Consider the following 25365-nt stretch of genomic DNA (forward strand, 5'->3'; position numbering starts at 1 on the left):
ATCAATTTTGGTGCACTACATCTCAACATGATTTATGTTTTGCAAACAGGATTTGCCAACTTCTAATTCACAACAGTATATAAAACTCTTGGGTATTTTACACCTTTGACAATATTCTTTTTAGGCAATGTCCAGATCTGTCTGTCCTTGTGTATTATAAATGACTAACCTCTTGATTACTGATATTTAATAAAATATTTCAGATCTTCCAACAAAATGGCAAGAGCACAATACGGTTCTTAAATTTGAAAGCTTCCATTGGATGGATTTCACCATAAAAAATGTTGATCATCAGGCGAGATTCAGTGTAGCAGATTAATGAAAAAAATGTTTTTAACAATGTCTCATAGAATCTGCAGATTTTTCACTCTGCATGGTTATCTTGCTGCGTTCATTCAAAATGTCATATATTTCATCACTTCACATTATTCAATATTAAATGAGCTTTGGGTTGCATAAATACTTGCAATGGCTCATTTATTTCTTTAATCATTATGGATATCAGTTCAAAATAGCTGAATTCCCCACCCCCCTCCCTCCCCTCCCCCTATCTGATTCAATTCAATCTTACTCAATGCAATAATCACATCACAAAATAAGTTGCAGGCAGCGTGGTGTGTGGAGACCACATAAAATTTGCAGCTAACTGCAACACCCCTTGCTCCCCCCTCCCCCCTTTCCCTCAACTCCCCCCACCCTCCCACATGCCAACAGTCTCTGTGGTACCCTCCCACCCACCCCAATCCCATCCCCACCCCCCTATCACACGTTGGCCAGGAAGGCATCGAGCACGAGGTACAGGGCCTGAGTGTCCAGCAGGTTGTCAGCAGGCACACGCAGACAGTGGCCGTCGTAGTCCACGCCAAACACCTCGGTCAACCTGCGTCCAGTGTCCGTGGTCATCCAGGACTGGTCACCCTCCAGGGTTACCTCACACTGGTCGCTCTCCCACACTGGCCGCAGCTGAAACCAATTGAAGTCAACTCTTTCCACAACAAGTTTTTTTTCTACTTCTTTTCTGTTTGCTTTTTTTTTTTCTCAAGGCCATTCAAATACAGCAGATAACTGCTTCAGTGGAGCAGAGGCCATGTGGTAAAGTGCCCGACTAGGAAGTGAGTGTCAACGGGTTTGATTCCTATATACAGACCATGATTTTGGTGTACATAAGACATACATATATGCATTGTTCTTTCATGTACAGAGGTATACTATTGTGTACTATTGTATATCTTTTGTTTCATGAGAAGCACTTCAAGCCCACTATATGGGGAGTTTGCACCATGTAAGTACTATATATACCCTTCTTCTTCTTGTTATTTTCATTACTGTTTCTCCCACCTGCAGCTCTGTCCTGATGTTCCATGTTACCTTTGTCAACAGCTGTTGCTTTTCTTCTCCATAAACCTAGGTAATGTTTTGTCTTTTGGCATCAAACCAGTGAATGCAATGTATAATTTTTTTTTTTTTTTTTTATTTATTTTTTTTTTACACTAATGGTAACATCATCCTATGCAACCTGATTGAATGACACAGGAAATGAACAATGAGCATCCCAAGGCAGCCATCAGTCAGCTCTACCCTGCTGTGAAAATGACTCTGTAAAGTGCTTAGTGCTTGGTCTCCGACCGAGGACAGCTGCTGTATAAGTAGCCATATCATCATCATCATAATCATCAAGGACTTTTTTTTTCTTTTTCTTTTTTTATATCACTTAGTCTTACATATGTATATTTTAGCCAATGTCATGTGAAACTGTGTTGACTTTGCACATATTTTACGACACTCAGTCTTAAATTTGTATATTTTATTTTCAAGCGCAATGAGCCCCATCTGAGATGGGGGTACTGCGCTATATAAGCCTGCATTTTATCACTGTTATTATTCTTATACAACAACCCCAACAAGCAATCAGCACCACGCACAGCAGTGATGATGGCCTGGGACACAGGCAGGTCCTGCAGACAGGTGGCCATCACTTCCAGCTCCTCGTCACCCAGTTCATTCAGCAGACTCACAAGCAGTTCACACGACTCAAACACCTCCGTCGAACACACAGGGTACACTATCGTCTCATCGTCCTGGATTTACAAACACACACACACACAGTGAAAAGAAAATTATTTATCCTTTCTTCATCAGTCAAACATTTACCACCACTCCTTAAACACTTCAAAACCATAATATGCACACAAATACATAATGAGAGAGAGACAGAAAACGTTTTATACTTATTTCATCATTCAAACTTTCACCACCAGCTGACATGACTCAAACACATCTGAACACACAGGGTACGTTATCGTCTCATTATCATGGTTTCTCTCTCTCTCTCTCTCTCTCACACACACACACACACCACACACACACACAAGTGGAAAATACCTTTTTTAAAATTTTTTTACTATCAACAATAATAATGGATTCTTGCAGAGCACTCTATACGGTCCTGGCTTCACAACAAAGAAGTGGAAAGCATCTTCTTTACTACTACTAATAATAATGGATATTTACATAGCACTCTTATCAGGAAAACTCCTCTATCATAGTCCATGTGCTTAACCCATTCAACACTAGGGAGTTTAACCCATTCAAACATACGGAGTTCACTGTCTTGGCAAGTTCCACTGTCATAATATTGATGCAGAAAAATGAAAAGAATACATATACTTAGGCTGAATTGGCTTTTCCTCCAAATGACATAAGGGGACATATCCGAAAATACTGTATAATATAGTTCCCATTGTATGCAGCTTATTAAATGCATTTGAAGAAACATATACTGTACACCATTTTAATTAAATGAATTTGACATCAGGGCATTACACAGGTGCAAGGCTGAATGAGTTTAAAAAAAACAATCCAACAAACCACATAATATTCTAATTTCATATGTAACACATTACATCAATGTTGCAGGTATACACCAAAATGCACCTAACCTACTACATACCCATATACACACAATATAATACACTTACTGCCAAAAATATACAACGAAAACTATCTATAACTTATTTCATCATTCAAAGTTTTACCACCAGTCTCACGTTTGAAATCAGAACTAGAACACACACCACACACACACACACACAAGGCAGAAAAATTCTGGTTTAGTAGTTCATTCATTAATAATCTCAATCTTTATAAAATTAAGTACTAAAACACATTTACAAAGACAACATGTGAAGCAATGCCTTCACAGCTTACATATGATTCCTATCTATTTGAAAAAAAAAATCAATGAATCAAAATTTTAAAAGCATGGAATGCTGGGTTGCTACCATCAGCTAACAAGTAGTAATAGATGACAGGGCACAAGATCAAACAATCAGAAAAAGAACAGTTATTCAAAAGAGCACAATCACCACCATATAAACAACTGTTTACCTCTTTTTTTTATATATATATCTCAAACATTTATACAATCAAGTCAATCTAACATTACACTTCTTTTAAACTTAGTTACAAACAAGTAAAACTTTAAATATACTAATAATGATTATGATTATGATAATAATAATAATAATAATAATAAAGTAACTAAGTAAACTAAAAAACCCACCTGTTTCTGAAAACCAGCTAATGTCAGGAAGTCAAGGAGGATATCATCAAGGGAGGGAATCTTGTCTCGTAAGCTCTGCATCGTGCTAGTTTTCTCAATGTTCATTTCCAAGAAGTCGGCTGCCTTATGAAGCTGAAAACAAACAAAAATGAACCCTGTCAGTTTTCATGGATGCTGCTTGTAAAATAATGTACCTCATTACCTGTGATCAAATTCAAAGAAGCTTCTATCAATATCTACACACACGCAGGCAGACAGGCAAGCAGTGGACAGAGAAAGTGAGAAATACAGTGAGAGAGAATCAGAGCGAGAGAGAGGGATGAAAAAGGAAAGAAGCAAGGAGAAGGGGTGTGGCAGACGGCTACAATGAAACTAGAATAAAATAAGAAAAATTAAAAATCAAAATAAAGGTCATGCAACTTAACATCTCATACTGTCTTCCACACGTATTTTATTTTTTTACTAGCATAAAAAAGGAAGCAAGTTGAAGATATATATATATATATATATATATATATATATATATATATATATATATATATCTTTCATGCAACACTCATTTGTAACTACTACATTTTCTCCCACTCTCTCTCTCACTCAATATTGCTTTCTTTTTTCATGTAATATTCCTATTAATAAACCAACTTTGAAATAACCACAGCTGAATTTTATAACCACTCTTCCCAAAACAGCAGAGAAATCAACACTCAAGTGTTTCTCAATGTGGTACAAAGACAAAGACAACACAAAATCAAACAACAGTGCAAAGCATGCAACAGTGGTTCTTAATAAAGCTACATCACAAAAAAAAAAACATGAAGAAATCCAAGCAATACAATAGCACTTGGCAGACATCAGGTTGACACTGTGACAGTATAAGAAAATAAAAAAAGTCATTTGTTTCTGACACCATTTTTCATCATTCTTTGTCCATATGAGTTCACAGCCTAAATATTGTAAGAAAGACTGAGAATAATGATAACATGCAAACTTTCATTCCAAACTGCTTGAGAACTGTGGGTTTGGCACCAATCTGATATCAGTAATGGCACAGCTATCACAGAATGCCTGTTGCAGACACAGAAGTAAAAATCCATGGTATCCAGGAAAACAACACAGGTAACAGACACATTCATGCACAGAAATGATGCACTGCAATAGACTTTATACTGTATCATACATTAGGTATCCTTTAAGAGGTTTAAAAAAACTTAAACCAGTTACTCAAACAAACTCGCATCAACTGAGTGACGCAAGCTGTGATGCAACCAACTGACGCCCAAACGAGCTAGACATGAACAAACCGATTTGCTAGCACGCACACTCAAACCATGATTCTAAGGTGGCGCCCTCTCTTTGGGTAGAACTGTGGGTTTGAGGTGTTTAAGAGAAAAGAAGAGGAGGGAGGTGCGACCGGTCTGCCCTGAGGCAGACTGCTGTCACCCTTCCACTGATACAGTCACAAATTGGTTGCCCAACAGACAAGTGGGGACAACATATCCATGTGTCCACCAGAAGGTCTACATGTACCAGACAATCAGAGGGGTGGCTATTTCCAGCCCTGTGAACCATCTGGTGCAGCAATTTTATCAAGCTCCATATTATATATACAGATCTGTATGCTCAAGTAGCGGTGTAAAAAGCTGATGAAGCTCTGATACTCGGGTAACTAGCAGGGAAGCTAAGCTACAATGTAAATAAGCATGCACACACAGACACACGAAATCAAAACCTGGTCTTCAAGAATGCAGTTTACTGAACAATAAACACAACCATTTTACCATAAAACACTGCACAGTAATGTGTTTTCGAAAGCGAAACAAAAAATTCAAAAGAATGAATTGAATGTCCAGTTTGCAATTAAAAATAGCTACAGAACAGTAAATGTGGAAACAATGCAGCACAAAGTATCCATCATGTCTGTTTTGGAATAGAGGTGTGTGTGTGTGTGTGTCTGTGTGCATGTGGTTTGTTTTAGTCTATCGTCAGCTATTGTGAATTCTTATTTAACTAGTTTTATTCTCTTTTTATGTTGCACATGGTAATTTTATGTTGAGTAAACGTTTCAACAAGCCAGTGATTACACAAATTAATTTCCATGTGGATTAATAAAGTCTTTTTGACCGACTGATTGAAGGAAAATTTACATAGACACCACAGAACAACAGCAAATAAATAAATTGTTTGGACAGTTTTTCAGTGAACAAATAATGCATAAACTGTTGAAAGCACTAAAATTAACAATGAGAAAACTGAAAACAATGAGAGACACACAGAATGCTGTCAGACATAAAACTCAGCAAAACAGGAATAACATGAATTAATGTAATCCCTTTTATTTCCTTAAATGAGGTAAAAAAAAAAATTTAAAAAATTTTTTAATCCAAGTACTACATATTTACTTTAATTTGTCTAATTTGCTTTTATCTAAAATCTAAGTACTACACATTTATTTTTATTTGTCTCTTGTCTTTTGATGTAATTCAGAAAGTTCTACAAGATGAGCCTTTCAAACAGATGAACATTATAAATCATTTGATGAATGTAAATGCACATGAAAAACATGAAGCAGTATTTTCTGTGAAGCCAAACTGTAATCATAAACAATCAAATGTTAACTCTTAGCCTGCCTAGGAATTTGGCAATTAACTGTATGTTATTTGCATGGGAACTTTCACAATAAACAGGCAGGTGTAGGAATGAAAAAAATCTGGATTAATTTCTTAACTGACACAAGTAAATCTGCGTCATGGTACGTTTTGCTTCCACTCAGCTTGGACGAGGCATCGTCATTTTGCTTGCCTGCATAGATAATGAGTTGTTGACATGCTACAGTCAGCCAGTAAAATCATTTGAAATGCCATACTCCTCAGTGACAGAAGGGGTTTCAAAGTTAATTTAAGAGTCAGAGGAATTTTTGAACATCTCAAGCAACCAATTTAAAGACCCCCTGCCAACACAAAACCTTTCGCAAGACTGAGATATGAAGCCACTATCTAGGAACAGCTTACACGTGTAAGCATTTTCTGTTAAAATAAACAACAAAACAACAAAAACCAAAATGAGTACTTTTCTCCATGTGTCACCCTCAGAAGCACTATTTTGAAATGGGTCTTGTTGCCATAATTTCTGATATCAGCATCTTTATACAGCTTGGCACACTTGACTGGTGATGTGATCAGTATCGGTAGCTCACGGAGGTGTCAATGCGTTCGGATAAATCCATATACGCTACACCACATCTGCCAAGCAGATGCCTGACCAGCAGTGTTACCCAACGCGCTTAGTAAGGCCTTGAGAAGAAAAAAAAGAAAAGAAAAAAAAGAAGAAGAAATAATTAAGCAATAAAGAAGTAAATGAATATCTAAATATGAAAAAAAAAGAAAGGAAAAAGGAATTACATCAAAGTAATCTCTTTTATTTCCTTCAGACCAAAAACAATACAAAAAAAAGTATTACAGATTTGAACAGTGTATCTGATGTTTAGTACATTGCGATAACACCATTTCCTTGACTTGGATAATCTTGCCAAATCCACCATGTGTGTCCATGTCTCTTATGCATACAGCAAGATCGAACATACCACTGCACACAGGAGCCTAGTCTTGTGCTTCAAGATGATGACTTGTCCTTCCCTAGTAGTCTCAGTACAGTCAAGACTGTTCAAAACGCCATACTCAGTTTTCTAAAATAGCTATTATCACTGTGTGTTTTGTCTCACATGAAAACAGTGTTTTATAAACTTGTGTGACATGGCCCAACACTTCAAGCTGAGGAAAGCAGAAATTAGGATGGGTGGGAAATTCTAATTTTCATAACACCACAGTGGGAAAAGTAAATCACATCCAAATGTGAGCACAGAGATGCCAACCCCTTTCAAGTGTTTGTAGGAACAATCAGGAAATTTGGTAGGGACATTCTGAATTTGGTAGGAACACTCAGACTCCAAGCCACATCAGCAAATGAACTCACACACAGTACAACGAGCAAGCCAATTTTTCAGTGTACGTTTAGTGAAACTTCTGTTCCCGCCACAGCCGACACATCTGTGGCACTGCGTTGCTTCCCTGGTCTTTGTTCCTCTTGTTTCTCATAATCGGAATCCATGGCTGACTTCTTTTGTTTCAAACCTCTTGTTCCTTCCTTGCACTCCCATAACTTAATCCACGGGCACAGACACTGTTTGAGAAGTGACTTGATTTAGCTATGTTCTCTCTTGTTTGGGCAAACGATTAAGCTGATTAAGCTGATTAGACCACTCAATGCTGTTTCAATTCAAATACATACACAATTAGCTGAGCATCATCACATGAGACCAAGGTTAGTTATGACTGCCCTGGGCTCGTGATCGATAGGTCTAGAGCATCTGGGTGTTACGACAGGAAAGCATGTAGTCAAAAAAGAACTCGATGGAACAATTTTTACGTTGGTGTAATGTTGGAACAAACTGCGACTGAGTGTAACAAAATATGGCATAATCATAACAGTTGGCATCTCTGTGGGCACTTTAATTAATAATGCACACACAGTAACATGGAACAAGAAAATAAAGCAGCAAGCTGCAAACCAGAAGACAGCATAAAAACAAAATCAAAGTCAATCCAGCCAGCAAACACAGATCTGTAAAACTGCAGAAAATGTACCAGATCATTGAGGGGGTCAAGGCATTTGGGCACTTGCACTATTCTGATAGTGCACTTTTGCAGCATTTCACGACCTTCTTCAGACATTGTTTGGATGCCCTGGAAAAGTGTGGTTGCTCCCATAGCATCTGTGAGGACATATTGATTCTTTTTTTTAAAAGTATATATATATACATATATATATATATATATATATATATATATATACAGCACATTAAAAACAATCTGTTGTGTTTAAATACTTAACAAGTAACAGAAACAGACAATAACAACAATCACTAACTGACTAAGATGAAAAACAGACATACTAGTAAGCCTCTTTTATTACTGATTCTCACAGTCTATAAATAGATCAATCCCATCTTTTTTCTTCTGCTTTGGAAAATATAACTTCGTTTTTTTTATCAACTGTATTAATTTAATTCTTGGAATATATAACATACTGGTTCTGAAAACTTTTCTGTTTTGGGGCTTGGGGGGAGAATTCCCCCCCCCCCCCCCCCAACCCCCCTTGCATTGCGAAGGATGGTCAACTTTTATTTCAGTCTGGCATAAGCCAGCCATAGCGCTAATGCCCAACTCATTTATTTTGTTGAAAAGCGCTTATATGTGTAAACGAATTAAAAAAAAATATACTTCTAATAGGTACTGACTGGCTCTTCATTTCGCTGACATCACAATGAAAAATGCATGGATTTCAGCGATTCAGCTCTCTTAAAATGTTTCATGAAATTATTAGGTCAAAATAAAGATGAATCTTTCTTCTTTCCAACGAGTGTATTTTTGTTTGTATTGAGTGTGTGGGGAGAAAATGAGAAAATAAAATCTGAACCATGTGTGACCGCTTGCGGAGTGCTCTGACCCCGTTTCCAGCATCACTGACAAGTATTGAAACGCACAAGGGTATTCGCTTGTGTTGTCAGTCAAGCGAATACCCTTGTGTGTTTCAATGCTCGAGTCACAATCCATAGTTATTGTTGGCAGCTATGGGATGCGAAAAGATGACGTCAAGTCCTTGTCAGTGCGTGCCATACGCCATCTTGTGGAGATAGAAAACTGCGACTGTGTTTACACTGAGTCAAGACAATGACTTCGTACCGTGGCATAGTTGAATGCAGTTTCAGTTTCAGTATCAGTAGCTCAAGGAGGCGTCACTGCGTTTGGACAAATCCATATACGCTACACATCTGCCAAGCAGATGCCTGACCAGCAGCGTAACCCAACGCGCTTAGTCAGGCCTTGAGATAGTTGGATGCATTCAGATAGACGAGGATGCCAGAACAGGTCACATAAGTCACATCAGTTTTCTCCACAAAGGACACAAACACACACTGACAGATCTCACCTATACTTCTGTTGGCACACACAGAGATCTCACTGCAGGTATCACTGGATGTATGCAAGATGAAATGAACAGACTTTTGATAAAAATGTCAGACTGAAAAATGATATGGAAAATTCCAAATATACAAAAAAAGTTTTGAGAAAGATGATGGAAAGGATTTTTTTATATTTGGGTGTTCAGGAATACAGTGACACCTTCCAGTGAGCTTTTTCCACAGTAACTGTTGTTTTCCTGGTTGCACACAATATAGTCAATCCAAAACATAACAGCTGCTACATGTGTATGTGTTTCACCAATGCCAGCCATTACCAAAGGAAGCAAGGGAATGGTACAATGCCAAAATTTCAATGACTGGCAACATAGATCCCTGCGAAATATCGACTGAAGGGAGGCAGGGATTTTAGTCAGTCAAACCTCTGTCCCAGTGTCTGAGCATGGGGACCTGTACAATAATCATCTTGTTCAAACAAAGAACTGCTTCATGACATAGATGGAGTTTCTAGCTATGAACAGAATCTAGAGAGATTCCCCAGGCAAAAGCTACCACTATTTTTGTCAACAAAGTGAATGCAAACCAGGGAAAAGTCAGAATATTTCGATGACGAGTTATCTCGTCATTGTGGCAGCGAAGCATACATGCTTGCCATGACGAGTTATCTCGTCATATAGGCAGCCTAGGGGTTAAGGCCACACATCTGAACACTTTCAAATGGCAGCCTAGGGGTTAAGGCCACACATCTGAACACTTTCAAATGGCCAAGGCCAGAAAAACATGCAGTCGTGCACAGGAAATACATAATTTCTGATGATATCCAGCTGATTCCTGCATCTTCGGGTCGAGGAACATGGGTCCTGAGAAACCTTGATGAGGTTGAAGACATTACAGAATAAATGTGATGCTGTTTTACTAGACAGAAAGAACTGTGACAATTTTGTGTTGTCAGATAATGGCAAGACATTTTTTTTCTATCAATTTGGCACCAGTTTGGGTGGGGTTTTTTTGTGTGTGGTGTTTTAAAAAAATGATCAGAAATACAGCCATGAAAACACCAGTGAACAAGATTTAAGTAGCAACACAGAAATTTTTTGAAAATCAGAATGTTTCTTTGGGTATGCGAGCACAGTGTTTAAATGATCAGTGACATCTGTCCAGAAGCATTTTTCATTTCATTTGATAGTCTACTTTGTGAAGAAACTATCTTACATCTAAATCTATATCAATTCAGAGGATGAAATTTGAAATAAGAAGCTATCTTCTGTCCAAATTTGAACTAAATCCATCCGTTGGTTTCAAGGCCAGAGGTGGCATGAGTAGTGTTTAAAGTGATGTGCCTGTTCCATGATTCTGGCTGTTTTGCCAAGTTTGGGCCCCAGTAACAAAAATATTTGACATTGTTCCAAGCTGAAAACCCCCCAGATATGATACACATATGTAGCGAAACACAATATTAGCTTTTATTTTGGTTTTAATAGCATTAAGTCTGAAACACTGGTAAAAAAAAAAAAAAAGTTGTATGTAAACATAGCTTATCAGGCCAAATTGCTCTTTTACAAATCATAATTTTTGTCATTTTTGCACTTCTCTAATTTTCTTTATGATGGAGATATTGTTACAAGACTTAATTAAGGTGACTATATTATATGTAACCAAGAGACCATTGACAAAGAATGGGTGTTTCTTTCTGTTTGCTTGTGGAGATATCAGTCCTAAAAATGTGCCCATCAGCGCAGTTTCAGTAGCATAACAAACTGTACAATCTTCAAACTGCGATATCTCCTGAACCAAGAGAGGCAGAACTATAATTTTGGGGTTTTTTGTTTGTTTGTTTCAATGAGCTCTATGTGAAAAAACAAAAAGTATATCACTGGGTTTTTTTCTGAAAAAGCCTGCCAGTACCTACTTCTAAGACCGCAGCCCTGAACAACATTATCTTAAAAGGCGTCAGCCAATAGGTCATTAAAATCCACCCAGAACGAGCAAAATCATTTTGATTCAACACTTTATAATCAAACTTTATTTATTACTGATTACTTTTCACTTTACAAATAAACTTATTCACTACTTATTACTATTCTCTTTATCAATAAACTTATCTATTACCAATTACTCTTCTCTTAATAAACAAATTTATATTCATTATTTATTACTATTCTCCATATAAATAAACTTTGTTTATCACTAATTCAGTAATTACTATTCTCCCTATATGAATAACCTTTATTTATCACTAATTACTATTCTCACCTGAGGGGCCGTCTATGTCATCCAGGTCCACGCTGAGACTGGTGACGAAGCCACCCCGCTGACCAGGGACCAGCATGAGGGAGAAGCGGCCATTCTGTTTGCTGACCTGCAGTTCGTACACCGTGTAGGCCAGAGCGGTGTTGGCCGGGATCATCAGGGACTTGTCCTTGCTCTCCTGCACCTCTGCGTTTTCATTCGCAACTTTCTGTTTTGTTGGCGGTGGCATGGTCAAACAAAAAGAGCACGCAAACGACGCAGTTGTTAATTTGCTTGTTGTACACAAGGTGTGTGTGCCTGTTTGTACCCTGTTATCAATGTATTTAGCTATTCTCCTTTTTATTTTTGATTATTTTATCTGTATTTATTTATTCTACTTATTATTTTATCTATCTTTTACTCTCTTCTATCCTGCATCTTATAGTTATTCAACAAGACACGTTCACAAAGTTATTGGTTTCTAATTCTTCATGAAGATGGCAGTTGTGATGAATCATTAGATAAGAGTAATATTATTACTTTAATATATATAGTAATATCTTTATGAAGAAAGCTGACTAATGAATGCACAAGGCTTGTTCGCTAAGTACTACTCATTTCATATCAGATGATGATGGTGATTATGATGAATCAATATCATGTTAAGACTGAATGAATTAAAAAAACAAACAAAAAAAAGATAGAAAGAAAAAATAGCAATGATACCAGATTTAAGTGCTTCAAGTTCAAGCCTAACTGCAAAACTTGCTCATGTGCCCATGTGTCTGCATGCACACTATCAATTACAGCAGTAGTACTAGTACTAGTAGTCTGTTGCAAAGTGGTTAGACCATAGACTGAACTCTGATGTACTGACAAACACATGAAAATACTCCTACACAAGCATGATCTATGAAGGGAGTGTACTTATACATGTGTGTGGGGGTTGGGGGCTGGGGGATGACTGTGTAGGTATTATTATCAGCATGTGTATAGATAGACATAGAGATCTGTGTGTTAATATGTGTTGGTGTGTGCTCCAATACTTTCTGCAAGTTTAGTGCCAATAGTCAACAAAACATGAAATCACTTATGTAGCTGTATTTAGAAACAATCATTAACCTTCGCTGGCTATTGTGGGCCGTACATGACCCAGATGGGTACAAAATGCAAATATCTCAACCAATTCTTAATATTTTTCTACAAAATTTCAGAAATGCTTCCTACACCTAAAAGGCCAACTTTTGCCAAAAAATGAAAAAAATTCATTGATTAGTTAATGAGTAATTAAAGGTGGCATTTTAACTACACACGGACGCTTGTGTGGGTCGTGTATGACCCATGCTTTTTAAAAAGGAAAAAACGTGGTCACCCCTCAAAAGCTTGTGTGGGTTATGCACGACCCATACCTTTTTAATAGTGATTTCAGAAGGTTTAATTTGCAATTAGTGAAGGAAAATAAAGAAGTTTTACTTTCAATAGCCTCACTACCCCACTTCTCTCCCACTAACCCCCGCTCCCCCCTCCCCGCCCCATCCCTTTTGCCTGTCTTCAGCTATAACCCCCTTCCATCCCTTTCTCTAACGGCATGTACCTTTGTGACTGAATATCTTTATTCTTTGATTGTGCGAGTCTTGGATGCTATGAGTCATCTCTCTCTCTCTCACTCTGTCTGTCTGTCTGTCTCTCTGTCTCAGTCTCTCTCTGTCTATCTATCTATCTATCTATCTCTGTGTGCATAAGTAGGGTTTGTATGTATGTGCATGTGGTGTTATGCATTTGTGTGTGTGATCAGTTGTGTGTGCGTGTGTGTGCGTGTGTGGGAGTGTGAGTGTGTGTGTGTGTGTGAATGCGTGAGCATGTGTTTCTTCTGAGTGTATGTGTTTGTGTGAGTCTGTGTGTGTGTGTGCGAGCGCATGTGTGTGTAATCAGTTGTTACAATATGTTTTCCTTTTCTATATTTTGTTATAAGCTTTGGAGGAATATACTGGTTTTTGTCTCTTTACAAAGTATGGGTTGTGCATGACCCACACAAGCTTTGGAGGAATATACAGGTTTTTGTCTCTTTTAAGGTATGGGTCGTGGACGACCCACATGTGCTTCCATGTGTAGTCAAAGCGACAGCTGTATGGGTCATGGATGACCCACATGAGCTTCCGTGTGTAGTCAAAAGCGACAGCCAGCGAAAGTTAAACTGCATTCAATGATTCACAAAAAGTTCACAAGTTTTAGTATGCACTTTACAAACTTCAATTAGTTTAAATAAGTATTCCATAGATACAGACCGTCAGATTCAGCTCTTCTGATCCTTTACAACTCTTCTTTCCCACAATAGACGCTTCTTTTGTCAGCCGTACAACACCCGTCACAAGACACAATGTCTTCGAACTGTCGTCCAGTAGTGGAGCCACCAACTGATGCTTAAGATCAAGAGTCCTTGAAAACAACATTAAAACACACTGCTTATAAAAAGTTCAGTTCAGTAACTCAAGAAAGCGTAACAGCCACATTCAGACAAATCGATACACAACATCTGCTAAGCAGATACCTGAACAGAGATGTACTCATGTAGCCCAACGTGCTTAGGCTTTGCGGGGAAAAAAAAAGAAAAGCAAAAAAAAAAAAAAGTATAAACAAATAAATGGATACATCAATAAATCAATGAATGAATAAACAAATAAATAAACAAATTAATACAAATGAACGAATAACATAATGATAAAAATGTAAGCAGATACATAAAGAAATAAAATGTACAGAAAAAAAGTGACAATGAGTGAAGGACAATAAAAAAATAAACAAATAAGCAAATAAACATAATTAAACATACAGACATGCACACACACACAAAAGATATGCAAGAAATATATATATATATATATATATATATGTGTGTGTGTGTGTGTGTGTGTGTGTGTGTGTGTGTGTGTGTGTGTGTGTGTGTTGTGTGTGTGTGTGTGTGTAGTTTCACACCAGCCACCGTGGTGAAGTGGTTAGCGTTGCAGACTGCCGGCTGGGAAGATGCAGGTTTGATTCCCAGTGGAGGTGGGTTTTTTGGCCTGTGGCCGGCTTCTACCCAGAGTTGAGTGTGCTATGGATTTAAATCAATAAATGGGAAAATTGGGACTACACAGTCGAGTATCATCCACTTCACAGATGTGTCTTTGAGTGTGCTGCTCTAATTTCCTGACCAATACTGCAAGTGTCTGTATCTCTCAGGCCTGGCTGATGCCAGGATATACCACTATGACAGGAAGCATAGAGTACAGCCTTGTCACGTACTGACATAGCCCAAAACCATCATCATGGTAATTTTCCTCCTCTTTCTTCATCATCAATATAAAAAAAAGCCCTAAATCATGTGGCCTTTCATTGTTTCAATAGTTCCATGCCCTGCTCTCACGGTGACCTCAGTTTCAATACCCCTCCACAGGCCCAACACTACACATAAAAGCAAATGAGCCCTGACACATAAACACACACACACCATCTCCCAAATTACTCCTGCACATTCCCCCCCCTCCCCCACCAATCCCCCTAATGGGCCTCAGCACATTCCTGCAACTCACAGCTTCCATGGCAGGCACACACACACACACACACACACACACATGGCCATACCCACACACACACATGCCCATACCCACACACACGCACACACATGTACACACACACACACATTCCAATATTAAATTATTATGTAGCTCCCACACTATCCACACACACACGTACACACACTCATAGACATACGCAAATACACACACATGTATTGTATGAGCTTGCACACGCACAGAGCTAACCTAAAACATATGTGCACTTGCACATGCTCACATATACACACATGTAAGATGTATTTATAAGTTATAAAAGTTACGAGCCTTGTATACAAAATCAGAGAATGTCACATCTTTGTCAAAACAGACAAATTCTACACTTGCTCCATTTGCAACTGAAGAAAACAATGAGGACCCCTTCAGCAATTACCAATTTGTAAACTATTATAATGAGAGTAGTATGACTGCAATAAATCATTCAATTTTGTCTTATTTATAAATTATACTCTTCAACTTGTTCAAGTAATTTTAACCATGAAACCACTGAAAGTGTTTCTGCTGTCTGAGATATCACTGATGAGGTCATAAGCATTTTCCTGTTTTGGGGGTTGAGTGATTTTCCATCAATTTTTCAATAATGAAGTGTTTGCTATCCCTTACAAAACTTGAAATTGTTATTCTATCCAAGATTAGAAGAAAAATGTCCCAAAAAAGTGTTCCTGCAGAATTCTACTTTTTGTAATGTGGCATTCTGATTCTGAATAAGGATGGGCTGAAACTGATAACGTAAAACCTGCCAGATATAAAACTTGTAACGCATACAATTACAACTGTAGGCTATAAGCAACCATTCATAAGCCTAGGACACGAACCAGATAGGCTCGGGTCAATGTGAAAGTGAGACAGAGAGTAGAGACATATAGAGTAAGTGACAGAGAACCTGTTTCTTGTCGCATCAATGAATCCCTGTAAATCAACTTCCTCTTTGGACAGCTCGCCAAGGGTGCTCTTTACAGTCACAGTTCGAGATGCATCGAAGTCCACATCCAACAACTCGTCATGTAAATCAATCCCAAACTTCCCGTTCAAAGAAAAATCAGTCTCAAAATCGAACTTGGCAAGTGTCCATTTTTTGACCAAAGATGTTCTTTCATCGTCTGTCCACGGCGTTGAAAGAATCATGTTGAGATTGAATTCCGTCGTCAGACATTTTGTCCGTTTCCAGAAAATAAGCCGACGACGTCGCTCTTTCAAAACAACAGAAAATGGCGCGATGTTATAAGCCCCATCCACACTGCGCACCGGCGTCAGTGAATCCTTACCCAGGCTTTTTACCACCTGATGTGTTGTGGCCGCAAACATTACGGATCTACCGGGTCCGAAGAATGTTGATAGACGTTCCGCACGATGGAGGAGTCGTATTGTCTTAGCTATTCGTCGACAATGGTTTGGTAGTCCCGGATGTGACGACACGTCCTAAATTGATGCGGGATCAAGGCCGTCTGTCAGTGGGGAAAGCCTCTTCGGCTCAGTTCAACTGCAGAAAGTCGCTATTGTAAACGTCACATGGCGAGTTCAACCGGCTTTGCCTTCGAAGTCACAGTCGAGGTCAGCGCCAGTTCCTGGCTGATTAAGTGATTCTATTGTGAACTTTGCCCCCTTTTTGTACGCCTGCCAATAGTTTGACTGACATCAGCTATGACTGACTTGAAAGCGTTATGGACAAATAACAGTAAGCTTAACTGAAAGTGGAGTGTTAGCTCTGTTGAAGAACTTCAACCCTTGCAAGGCCTGCGGTCCAGACGGAATACACCCTATGGTGCTGAAGGAACTCGCTGCCGAACTGATAACTCTGGTTATTTTTTACTGATCAGTTGCAGCTGTGACCAATTTCGATCAAATTAAAACAGATGACCATAACTATATTTTATTTTATTACTTTGTACTTCATAAAAATTTCCACAACATTACAACAGCAATGAGCATCGCCAAATCTTATTTCGGAATCGCAACCGTTACTATCACAGTATAGTGGTTCGGCAATAAACATCATGGCAGTCACGATAGCAGCCGAACTATAAGCTAAAAGCCTGAAAAGTTGAATCGCGGTTATGAATTGCGGCCGGTAACCCCAACTTTACATTTTTCTTGACGCTAGCGCACACTGCTGCCACTGCAGGAGTCATCTAAACAACCTGTCAGCCAAGTGCAAGTGCGGCTCGTGACGAGCGTCACGTGCAACAGCGAACATGACGTGACTGGCGAACAGCACATGCCACTCCAATTTATAATTTAAAAAAAAAGGGGGGGGGGGGGGGGGACAATACCCCTCTAACTACCGGCCAGTCTTCCTTATATTATTACCAGTGTGGTATGTAAGCTACTGGCGCACATATACGGTAGTCATCACCAGTGGCATGATGAAACACCTTTAGGCCCACAGCATCTTGAACGACTACCAACACGGCTTCCGGAGTGCAACTAGACACAGTGGCTCCTGGAATTCACAGATGAACCAACATGGAGGGAGGCAAGCAGACCGACGTCCTCATAGTGGACTTCTCAAAGGCGTTCGACCGTGTCAACCACCCTCCTTGCTACTCCACAAGCTTCAGCAGTACGGCATCCAAGGTACCACCAAAGCATGGATCTCCAACTTCCTCAGCAACCAGCGCCAAGCAGTTGTAGTGGATGGAGCCACTGACGTCTTCCTACATCAGTGTGAGGTCTGGAGTCCCTCAGGGGTCTGTGTTAGGACCATGCTTGTTCCTAGTATACATTAATGACCTTCCGGAGAAACTGACCTCACTGGCAAGGATGATCTCCAGCGGCAATGATCAGGACCAGCTGCAACATGACCTCCAGCGCCTAGCAGACTGGGAGAAGAGCTGGGACATGGAGTTTCATCCTGCGGAGTGCCAAACTCTCCAGCCACGTCACAAGGAGCAGGAAACCCCTCCATCACTCATACGACCTGCATGGCCACACCCTGGACACCATCTCATCAGTTAAATACCTGGGTATTACGATCCAGAGAGAACTGAACTGCCGGGGACGACCACATCAACAATATCTGCTGCAAAGCTAACCGAACCCTGCACATGGGTTTCCTCAGACAGAACCTGAAGGTCATCTCCATCAACATCAAAGGAAGAGCATATAAAGCCTTCAAGTTTGTACGCCCCTTGCTGGAGTATAGCTCATCCGTCTGGGACCTCTCCACTAAGAAGAACACTGACAGACTGGAACTGAAGCCGTACAGCGTCGAGCAGCTCGCTTCGTCCTGGGCAGGTACCAGAACACCTCAAGTGTCAACGAAATGCTAGAGTCGTTGAGTTGACCCTCTCTGGAGAAGCGACGCAAGACCCGTCCAGGCTCTTGATGCTGTGCAAAATTTACACCAGTCAAGCCCACTGTCCGAACCTCAAAAGGAAACTTAGTCCACTGCCGCCTCGCCAACGCCGAGAACACAACCAACAGTTTTCCATCATCACCACCAGAACACAGTACAGATCAGGTACAATAATATAATTATAAGCATGCAGCCAAGGCCTGACAAGCGCGTTGGGTCATGCTGCCCGCAGGCAGTCTGCCTAGCAGATGTGGTATAGCGTATATGGATTTGTCTGAACGCAGTGACGTCTCCTTGGGAAACAAACTGAAACTAATTTCGCTGGAGCGATAAAGCAGTGTTCCTTGGCTGCACGACAACCACCGAACAATACGCGAAAGTCCAGGCTACTTATTTCCCTCCTCCGTATGTGTTTCGATTTGTTTTCATTTTTCTGTTTATTTGTTTGTTTGTTTTTGTTTGTTTGTTTTCTTAATAGTTTATTTTGATTCATAACGAAAGTCCCCACACGCCCCCACGCCCACCCTAAAAAAACAACAACAAAAAACAAACCAAAACCAAAACCAAAACAAACGAACAAAAACAACACTACAACAACAAATAACTGAAGTAACTTGCTCCAAAGTAGTTCCTTTAAATGTGAACGGGTACTGGTAATTTAGTTTCTTGCCACAGAATACCATTATTTTGGTTTTGGAGCAATTCACTCAGTGATTACAATACGCTTCAAGTTCGTTTGGCGCTTCAGTTCTGAAGGTTTGCTACTCAGTCACCTTCACCCTTCACCTCTCCCGTAGTCTGGGTTAAGACCGTTGGGGCACCGCTGCTGACCTGGCCACCACCCCTCTCCACTCTTCACGGTTTTCTGATTTCCTCAGGGCGTCACCGAGCGTCAAGCCTGTCCACCCCCGGATGTTGTCTTCCCATCTCTTCTTCTGCCGTCCTCTCCTTCTGCCTCCTTGTACGGTGCCTTGCAGGAAGCTACTCAGTAAGTCAGCGCAAATATTCAGTTTTGTATCATCAGCATTGTACAGACTTAGCATTAATTTGAGATATTCGGATACTCTTTCGTCACGGTTTAGTCCCACATCAGCAGGGAGCGACCATTCCAGATTAGGTGGGGTTTCTTACATCATTCACGTACAAAGCAAACAAAAAAGTGGATTGGTTTTCACCTTGGCAAACAATTGGTGATACAAGGGAAACAACCGGCAATTTGTTTTTCAAGTATCCCGGAGTCGCTTCCCATCTCAATCCAACACGAACTGTTTTAAGAATTAGTTCAGTATCGGATTCAGATTCAAGTCATTTGAAAAGACTGTCTGGTTCGAGCACTTACAACAGAAAGATATCTTTAGACTTATTCAAATGCTAAGGTAAGAAAGATACAAATAGATGTTAGAACAACTCGTACCTGTAAGGTACACATATTAATCATTGTGTAAAATGACACCGGCTGAAGACACAAGTCCATTTAAAGAGAATGAAATAAAACATGCAGACAGACAGACGGACAGACAGATAGATAGACAGACAGACAGATAGATAGATAGATATTGAGAAAGTATTTATAGGATAAGAAAAATAAATCAGAAATGGGCCACATACAGCGAACGTGCACACCGCACACACACACACACACACACACACACACACACACACACACACAAGGAAATCACACCACTATTAAAGTAAGGACCAAGCAATAATGCAGTAATTCTCATCACTGTCACATGCCGTTACTGTCAGTGTGTGTGTGTGTGTGTGTGTGTGTGTGTGTGTGTGTGTGTGTGCGTGTGTGATATTTCCGGCAAGCAGTTACATTTGAATGCTTCGGTTCACAGAGAGAGAGAGAGAGAGAGAGAGAGAGAGAGAGAGAGAGAGAGAGAGAGAAATCACACCACTATTAAAGTAAGGACCAAGCAATAATGCAGTAATTCTCATCACTGCCACATGCCGTTACTGTCAGTGTGTGTGTGTGTGTGTGTGTGTGTGTGTGTGTGTGTGTGATATTTCCGGCAAGCAGTTACATTTGAATGCTTCAGTCGATGAAAATTATTAGTCACATCGATCCGCTTTGTTTCGCCGGGACACCTCCTGTGACATAATCAATGCTGTTTTTCGATGTGTTTCCTGATACCACAACGTGTACTCTCTTTCTACAATCCTGGCATCGCCCCTGTGACTTACGATCGATCATTTCCTCTTCTGAGGCAAATAGAGTAAGGGGAGGAGGGGGGAGGGGGGGCGTTCAACTTGCATTAAAGCTATGCAGTGATGTTTGGAAACCACCAGGGTGGGGTGGGGGGTGGGGCGGTCTCATAAAGCAATTTACTCTTGGCTGAGGCTGCTGAAATTTTTGTGTGGAATGTGGAAAAGGATATGCTTATTGCGGAGGACTGTGAAAGCACGAAGCGGGTTGGATTTTAGAATTTTTTGTCGTATCAGGTTATCTATTCATTTACTTATTAAGACATCTTGCTGAAGCACATATTCTTGAAGCTCTGTGCGCTTTACAAATAAGCAACCGACAAGACTTTTGGGTCATTTATGGTGACAATCCACTGTACTACAAAGTGTACTACAGTGTAATGTGAACTTCTGAAATGTTTACTGTGTTGTTTTCTCTGGCTATTTTTACTTGGTTGTTATGTTGTTGCTGTTTTATGTGTGCTGGTGGTTAGTGGTGGTAGTGGTGATGGTGGTGGTGGTGGTGGTGGCTGTGTCTGCTATGTCACTTGCTGTGTCACCAACTCAGTTTGTCTCAAAACGGCACAACTATCTCTCCAAACAGCTGTACTGCATGAACATGATAGTACACACCAGCTGGTTTCAATATCATTTTATTTTTCAAACATGTCACAGTACAAATACAATCATGAGTTCGACAAGAAGACAAGAATTTATCAAGAAGTAAAAAAAATTAAATTTTAAAAAACAAAACAAAAAAACAACAACACAAAACAAAACAAAAAACGTCCAGTATATTGTGCTTTCTTCCGTTCCCCAACTTAACCAGAATCTAAACTGCCACATTCCTGAACTTTCACGGTGCTTCGTGTTAGTACTTCAGTGTTTATATCAGTTTCGTGTGATGGTTCAGCATTGCTACTTTTTTTTTTCATTCTCCAAATGCAACACAAATAGGCCTTTGTTCATTCAAAAAAAGAGAAAAAGATATATATTTATGTATCATATATATATATATATATATATATATATATATATATATATATATATATAATGACAAATCATCTACAATTAACCAATCAAAATATTTCTTGAGTTCAAAATCAGTGTTGTTCTGCAGCAAGCTGGGGCAGCCCAGCTAGCCGCTAAGATGCGATCACTTCAATCAGCTCATTAACTGGAAAGATGCTAGCCGCAGAAAGCATGCTAGGAAGAGTCAAACACAACTAAAAATCAGATCAGCTATTTCTACTATACTTTCAGTTGATGACAGCATATATTTTTTGGTTTCAATATACATCGAGTGTTTGGGTTCGGGTTTTTTTTTCGAAAGTAAACAAAGATGTTTTTGTTTTCAGGCGTGTTCGCTTCACAAAATGTATACCTACAGCATGATCTTATTTCAATCATCTTATGTATTCTAAAGAAACAACAAAGGTATATTTTTTTCTTACATCAGCAAATACGTTGTACACATTGGATGGGTTTTTTTGTTGTTGTTTTTTTGTGTGTGACAATTTATCTGAGAGAAAATGAGCGAGAGACAGGGACACGGAGACAGAGACAGACACAGAGACAGAGAAAGATTCAATCATGTATTATTGAGATGTTCGGAGATGTTGACACAGATTATTGAGATATTTAGATATTAAGAGCAAAATGAAACATGTGTGAATGTAAAGTAGCCTACGAACTGACGAGAAAGAAAACAAGACAGCGGAAGTAGCCCATGGCTATGACGGCGACTACACATTAAACAAGTACAAGTCTGCTGGAAAAGAAAACAAGTAAAGAAAACGAAAAGTCTCAGCACAGCACACGTCACTGTCAACCAAAGAGTGAATCCACAATTACGTTCACATCATATACACTCTGACATGCCAGAATTTTCTGTCAACCCCTCTGTGTTGAGTGGTGGTATACCTACTACAGCCTGTGAACACGATGCAGGCGATCCTTCGTGTGCAAGGGTTCAATTGATGGGCACGACAGGGAGCAGTATGTTGCCGGGCCCACAATCGGTGGTCTGTCCGAGAGCCCCGTAGAGCACTGTCTCACCCGTCTTCATGGAGCAAAAGACTGGCGCTCCGAGGTCGCCCTGACAACAAAGAGAGGCAAATGGTCAACCTCTGGACAGGTAAAGGCAGTGGACCATTATCCTTTGTCGACTTCACCTTATGATGGACTGTTCTCATCGTAACAGGTCGTCAGCCATCTTGATAGGCCCAGTACTGGTCACCTGTGCAACATAAGTCTACGTCATCTTAGCCAACGACGGACAACTGGACAACCAGTAACTAATGTAGATTTACAACACACACACACAAACGATAATATTCCTGGACTGTGGTTCGAAGTTTGACATATTGCGACCCGTTTCTTCTCACGTAAGTGGTGGTCTGAGAACAGGTCTTTCAGATAAGATGAGAAATATAGGTCCTGTGAGCAGCACGCATTCTGCGCTCGCAAACTGAAGAATACATGCACACAAGAGAGTCATCTCTCGCAAAATTCTGGGGGTGGTGGGGGTGGGGGGGGGGGGGGGGGTTGGGTTCAGTCTGGTAAGAAGCAAATGTACAGACAGACAGACAAAGAATGAATGGCGCAGTGCTGTGGCGACGCACTAATCGCTGTAAGATGAATTCCAATTTCATGCAGAAAGAAACCTGTGGGATGATGGAGAGGGGGGCGGGGGGCGGGGGTCGTGGGATGAAGGAGAGGGGTGGGAGGTCGTGGGATGAAGGAGAGGGGTGGGGGGTCGTGGGATGAAGGTGAGGGGTGGGGGTGGGGGGTCGTGGGATGAAGGAGAGGGGTGGGGGGTCGTGGGATGAAGGAGAGGGGTGGGGGGTCGTGGGATGAAGGAGAGGGGTGGAGGAAGAGATGGGTGCGTTGTGAATACAACTATGTATAGATATCGCTGTAAGATGAATTCCAATTTCATGCAGAAAGAAACCTGTGGGATGATGGAGAGGGGGTGGGGGGAGAGGTCGTGGGGTGAAGGAGAGGGGTGGGGGGAGAGGTCGTGGGATGAAGGAGAGGGGTGGAGGAAGAGATGGGTGCGTTGTGAATACAACTATGTATAGATATGTAGTGTGTGTGTGTGTGTGTGTGTGTGTGTGCGTGCGTGCGTGCGTGCGTGCGTGTGTGTGTGTGCGTGCGTGCGTGCTTGCGTGTGTGTGTGTGTGTGTGCGTGTGTGTGTGCGTGCGTGCGTGCGTGCGTGCGTGCGTGCGTGCGTGCGTGCGTGCGTGCGCGCGCGCGCACGCGCGTGTGTGTATGTGTGGGTGCATGCGTGCGTGCGTGTGTGTGTGTGTGTGTGTGTGACTACAAGATAGCATGTTCTTTGTTAGGGTACCCCCCCCCCCCTCCTACCACCTATCGCCCGCCCCTTTCTTCTTCGTTCTCTTTATTGTTCATTTTTAATGCTACATTCCAATACACTGAGAGTTGTGTCCAAAGCGATATACCTGCACAGTAGGTATGTTCTTTAGAATTATAATTATTTGGCTGGTCTACGCATCTCCTCTGCCTGCACTCACCTTTTCTGTCGATTAACATAGGCTGCCCTTTACATAGTTGTCAAGGGATGACAGATTTAAATATCCATCACCACCCCGTAACATTTACATGGACTGACGCATGGACACTTACCTGGCACGGGTAGGCACCATCAATTAAGTTGACTGGAATGAAGCATTCGGCAGTGTTACCCATGCCATCCTTACACTGGTCACCCACATGCTGCACCCTCAGTTTGTTCAGGTTTCCCGAGGTCACAGGTCCACTGGATGCAGCTGAAACCCACCGTGGCCTCTGATAAGTCAAGATTCCAAATCCTAGCGGTCACCGCGGCAATAATTATGGTTGGCTTTTGCGCAAGTTGATATATATATATATAATATATATATATATATATATATATATATATATATATGATATACTTTGAGTGATATGGTTATCTATTATATATATGTATATATATAAATATATATATATATTATATGAATAGATGATATACTTTGAGTGATATGGTTATCTATTATTATATTTGATGACTTATTCAAATGACTTATAGTCATTCACAGTTTTTATGCGGCTTCGAATGTTATACATGTATGTCACTTATGTTGTTTTTCATTTTTGTTTCGGTCTTGGGTTCTTGTTGTTTTTTGTTTGTTTGTTTGTTTTCGTTTTTTGGGATTTTTTGTTGTTTTTTTGTGTGTGTTTTTTTTCCGTTTTTGTCCACTTTGTCTTCTCTCCTTTTTCAGTATACCAATTTAACTCGTTTTGTCAATAAATCTATGTGTCAGGAGAATGGAAAATTTAAAAACAAAGGTGAAAAAATATATATGGTTGGCTTTGTCATGAGTTCAAATCCTTCCAGAGGAGTATGATGAAGAAAGGGAGCGGGTGGGTGGGGTAGTGGTGTTCAACCCTAGCCATCTTTTCTTGCCACACACAATAATTTGACTCCAGCGCGGACCTAAGCCGTGAATGACG

The 25365-nt window shown here is 40.3% G+C and overlaps 2 protein-coding genes across 2 annotated transcripts in view; both read right to left on the minus strand.

Annotated features, from left to right (window-relative positions):
- Positions 1–762: 762 nt before the first annotated feature.
- On the minus strand, positions 763–16771 carry LOC143289575 (pejvakin-like). The gene is made up of 7 exons (XM_076598641.1): positions 16266–16771; positions 14057–14207; positions 11796–12000; positions 8206–8333; positions 3563–3694; positions 1923–2078; positions 763–963 (listed from the first exon to the last, which is right to left on the minus strand). Exons 1-7 carry the CDS (start codon positions 16685–16687, stop codon positions 763–765), a joined length of 1395 nt encoding a protein of 464 aa, XP_076454756.1. The 5' UTR covers positions 16688–16771.
- A 5191-nt stretch (positions 16772–21962) lies between these two features.
- Positions 21963–25365, minus strand: part of LOC143293784 (uncharacterized) — a 17433-nt gene continuing 14030 nt past the window's right edge. Inside the window, exons 8-9 of the mRNA XM_076605026.1 lie at positions 24517–24659; positions 21963–22965 (exon numbers count right to left, since the gene is read on the minus strand). Coding sequence (XP_076461141.1) covers positions 22840–22965; positions 24517–24659 — 269 coding nt within the window. The 3' untranslated portion in view covers positions 21963–22839. The remainder of the gene's footprint in view (positions 22966–24516; positions 24660–25365) is intronic.

Source organism: Babylonia areolata, chromosome 1, assembly GCF_041734735.1.
Source record: "Babylonia areolata isolate BAREFJ2019XMU chromosome 1, ASM4173473v1, whole genome shotgun sequence".
Classification (NCBI taxonomy): Eukaryota; Metazoa; Mollusca; class Gastropoda; order Neogastropoda; family Buccinidae; genus Babylonia; species Babylonia areolata.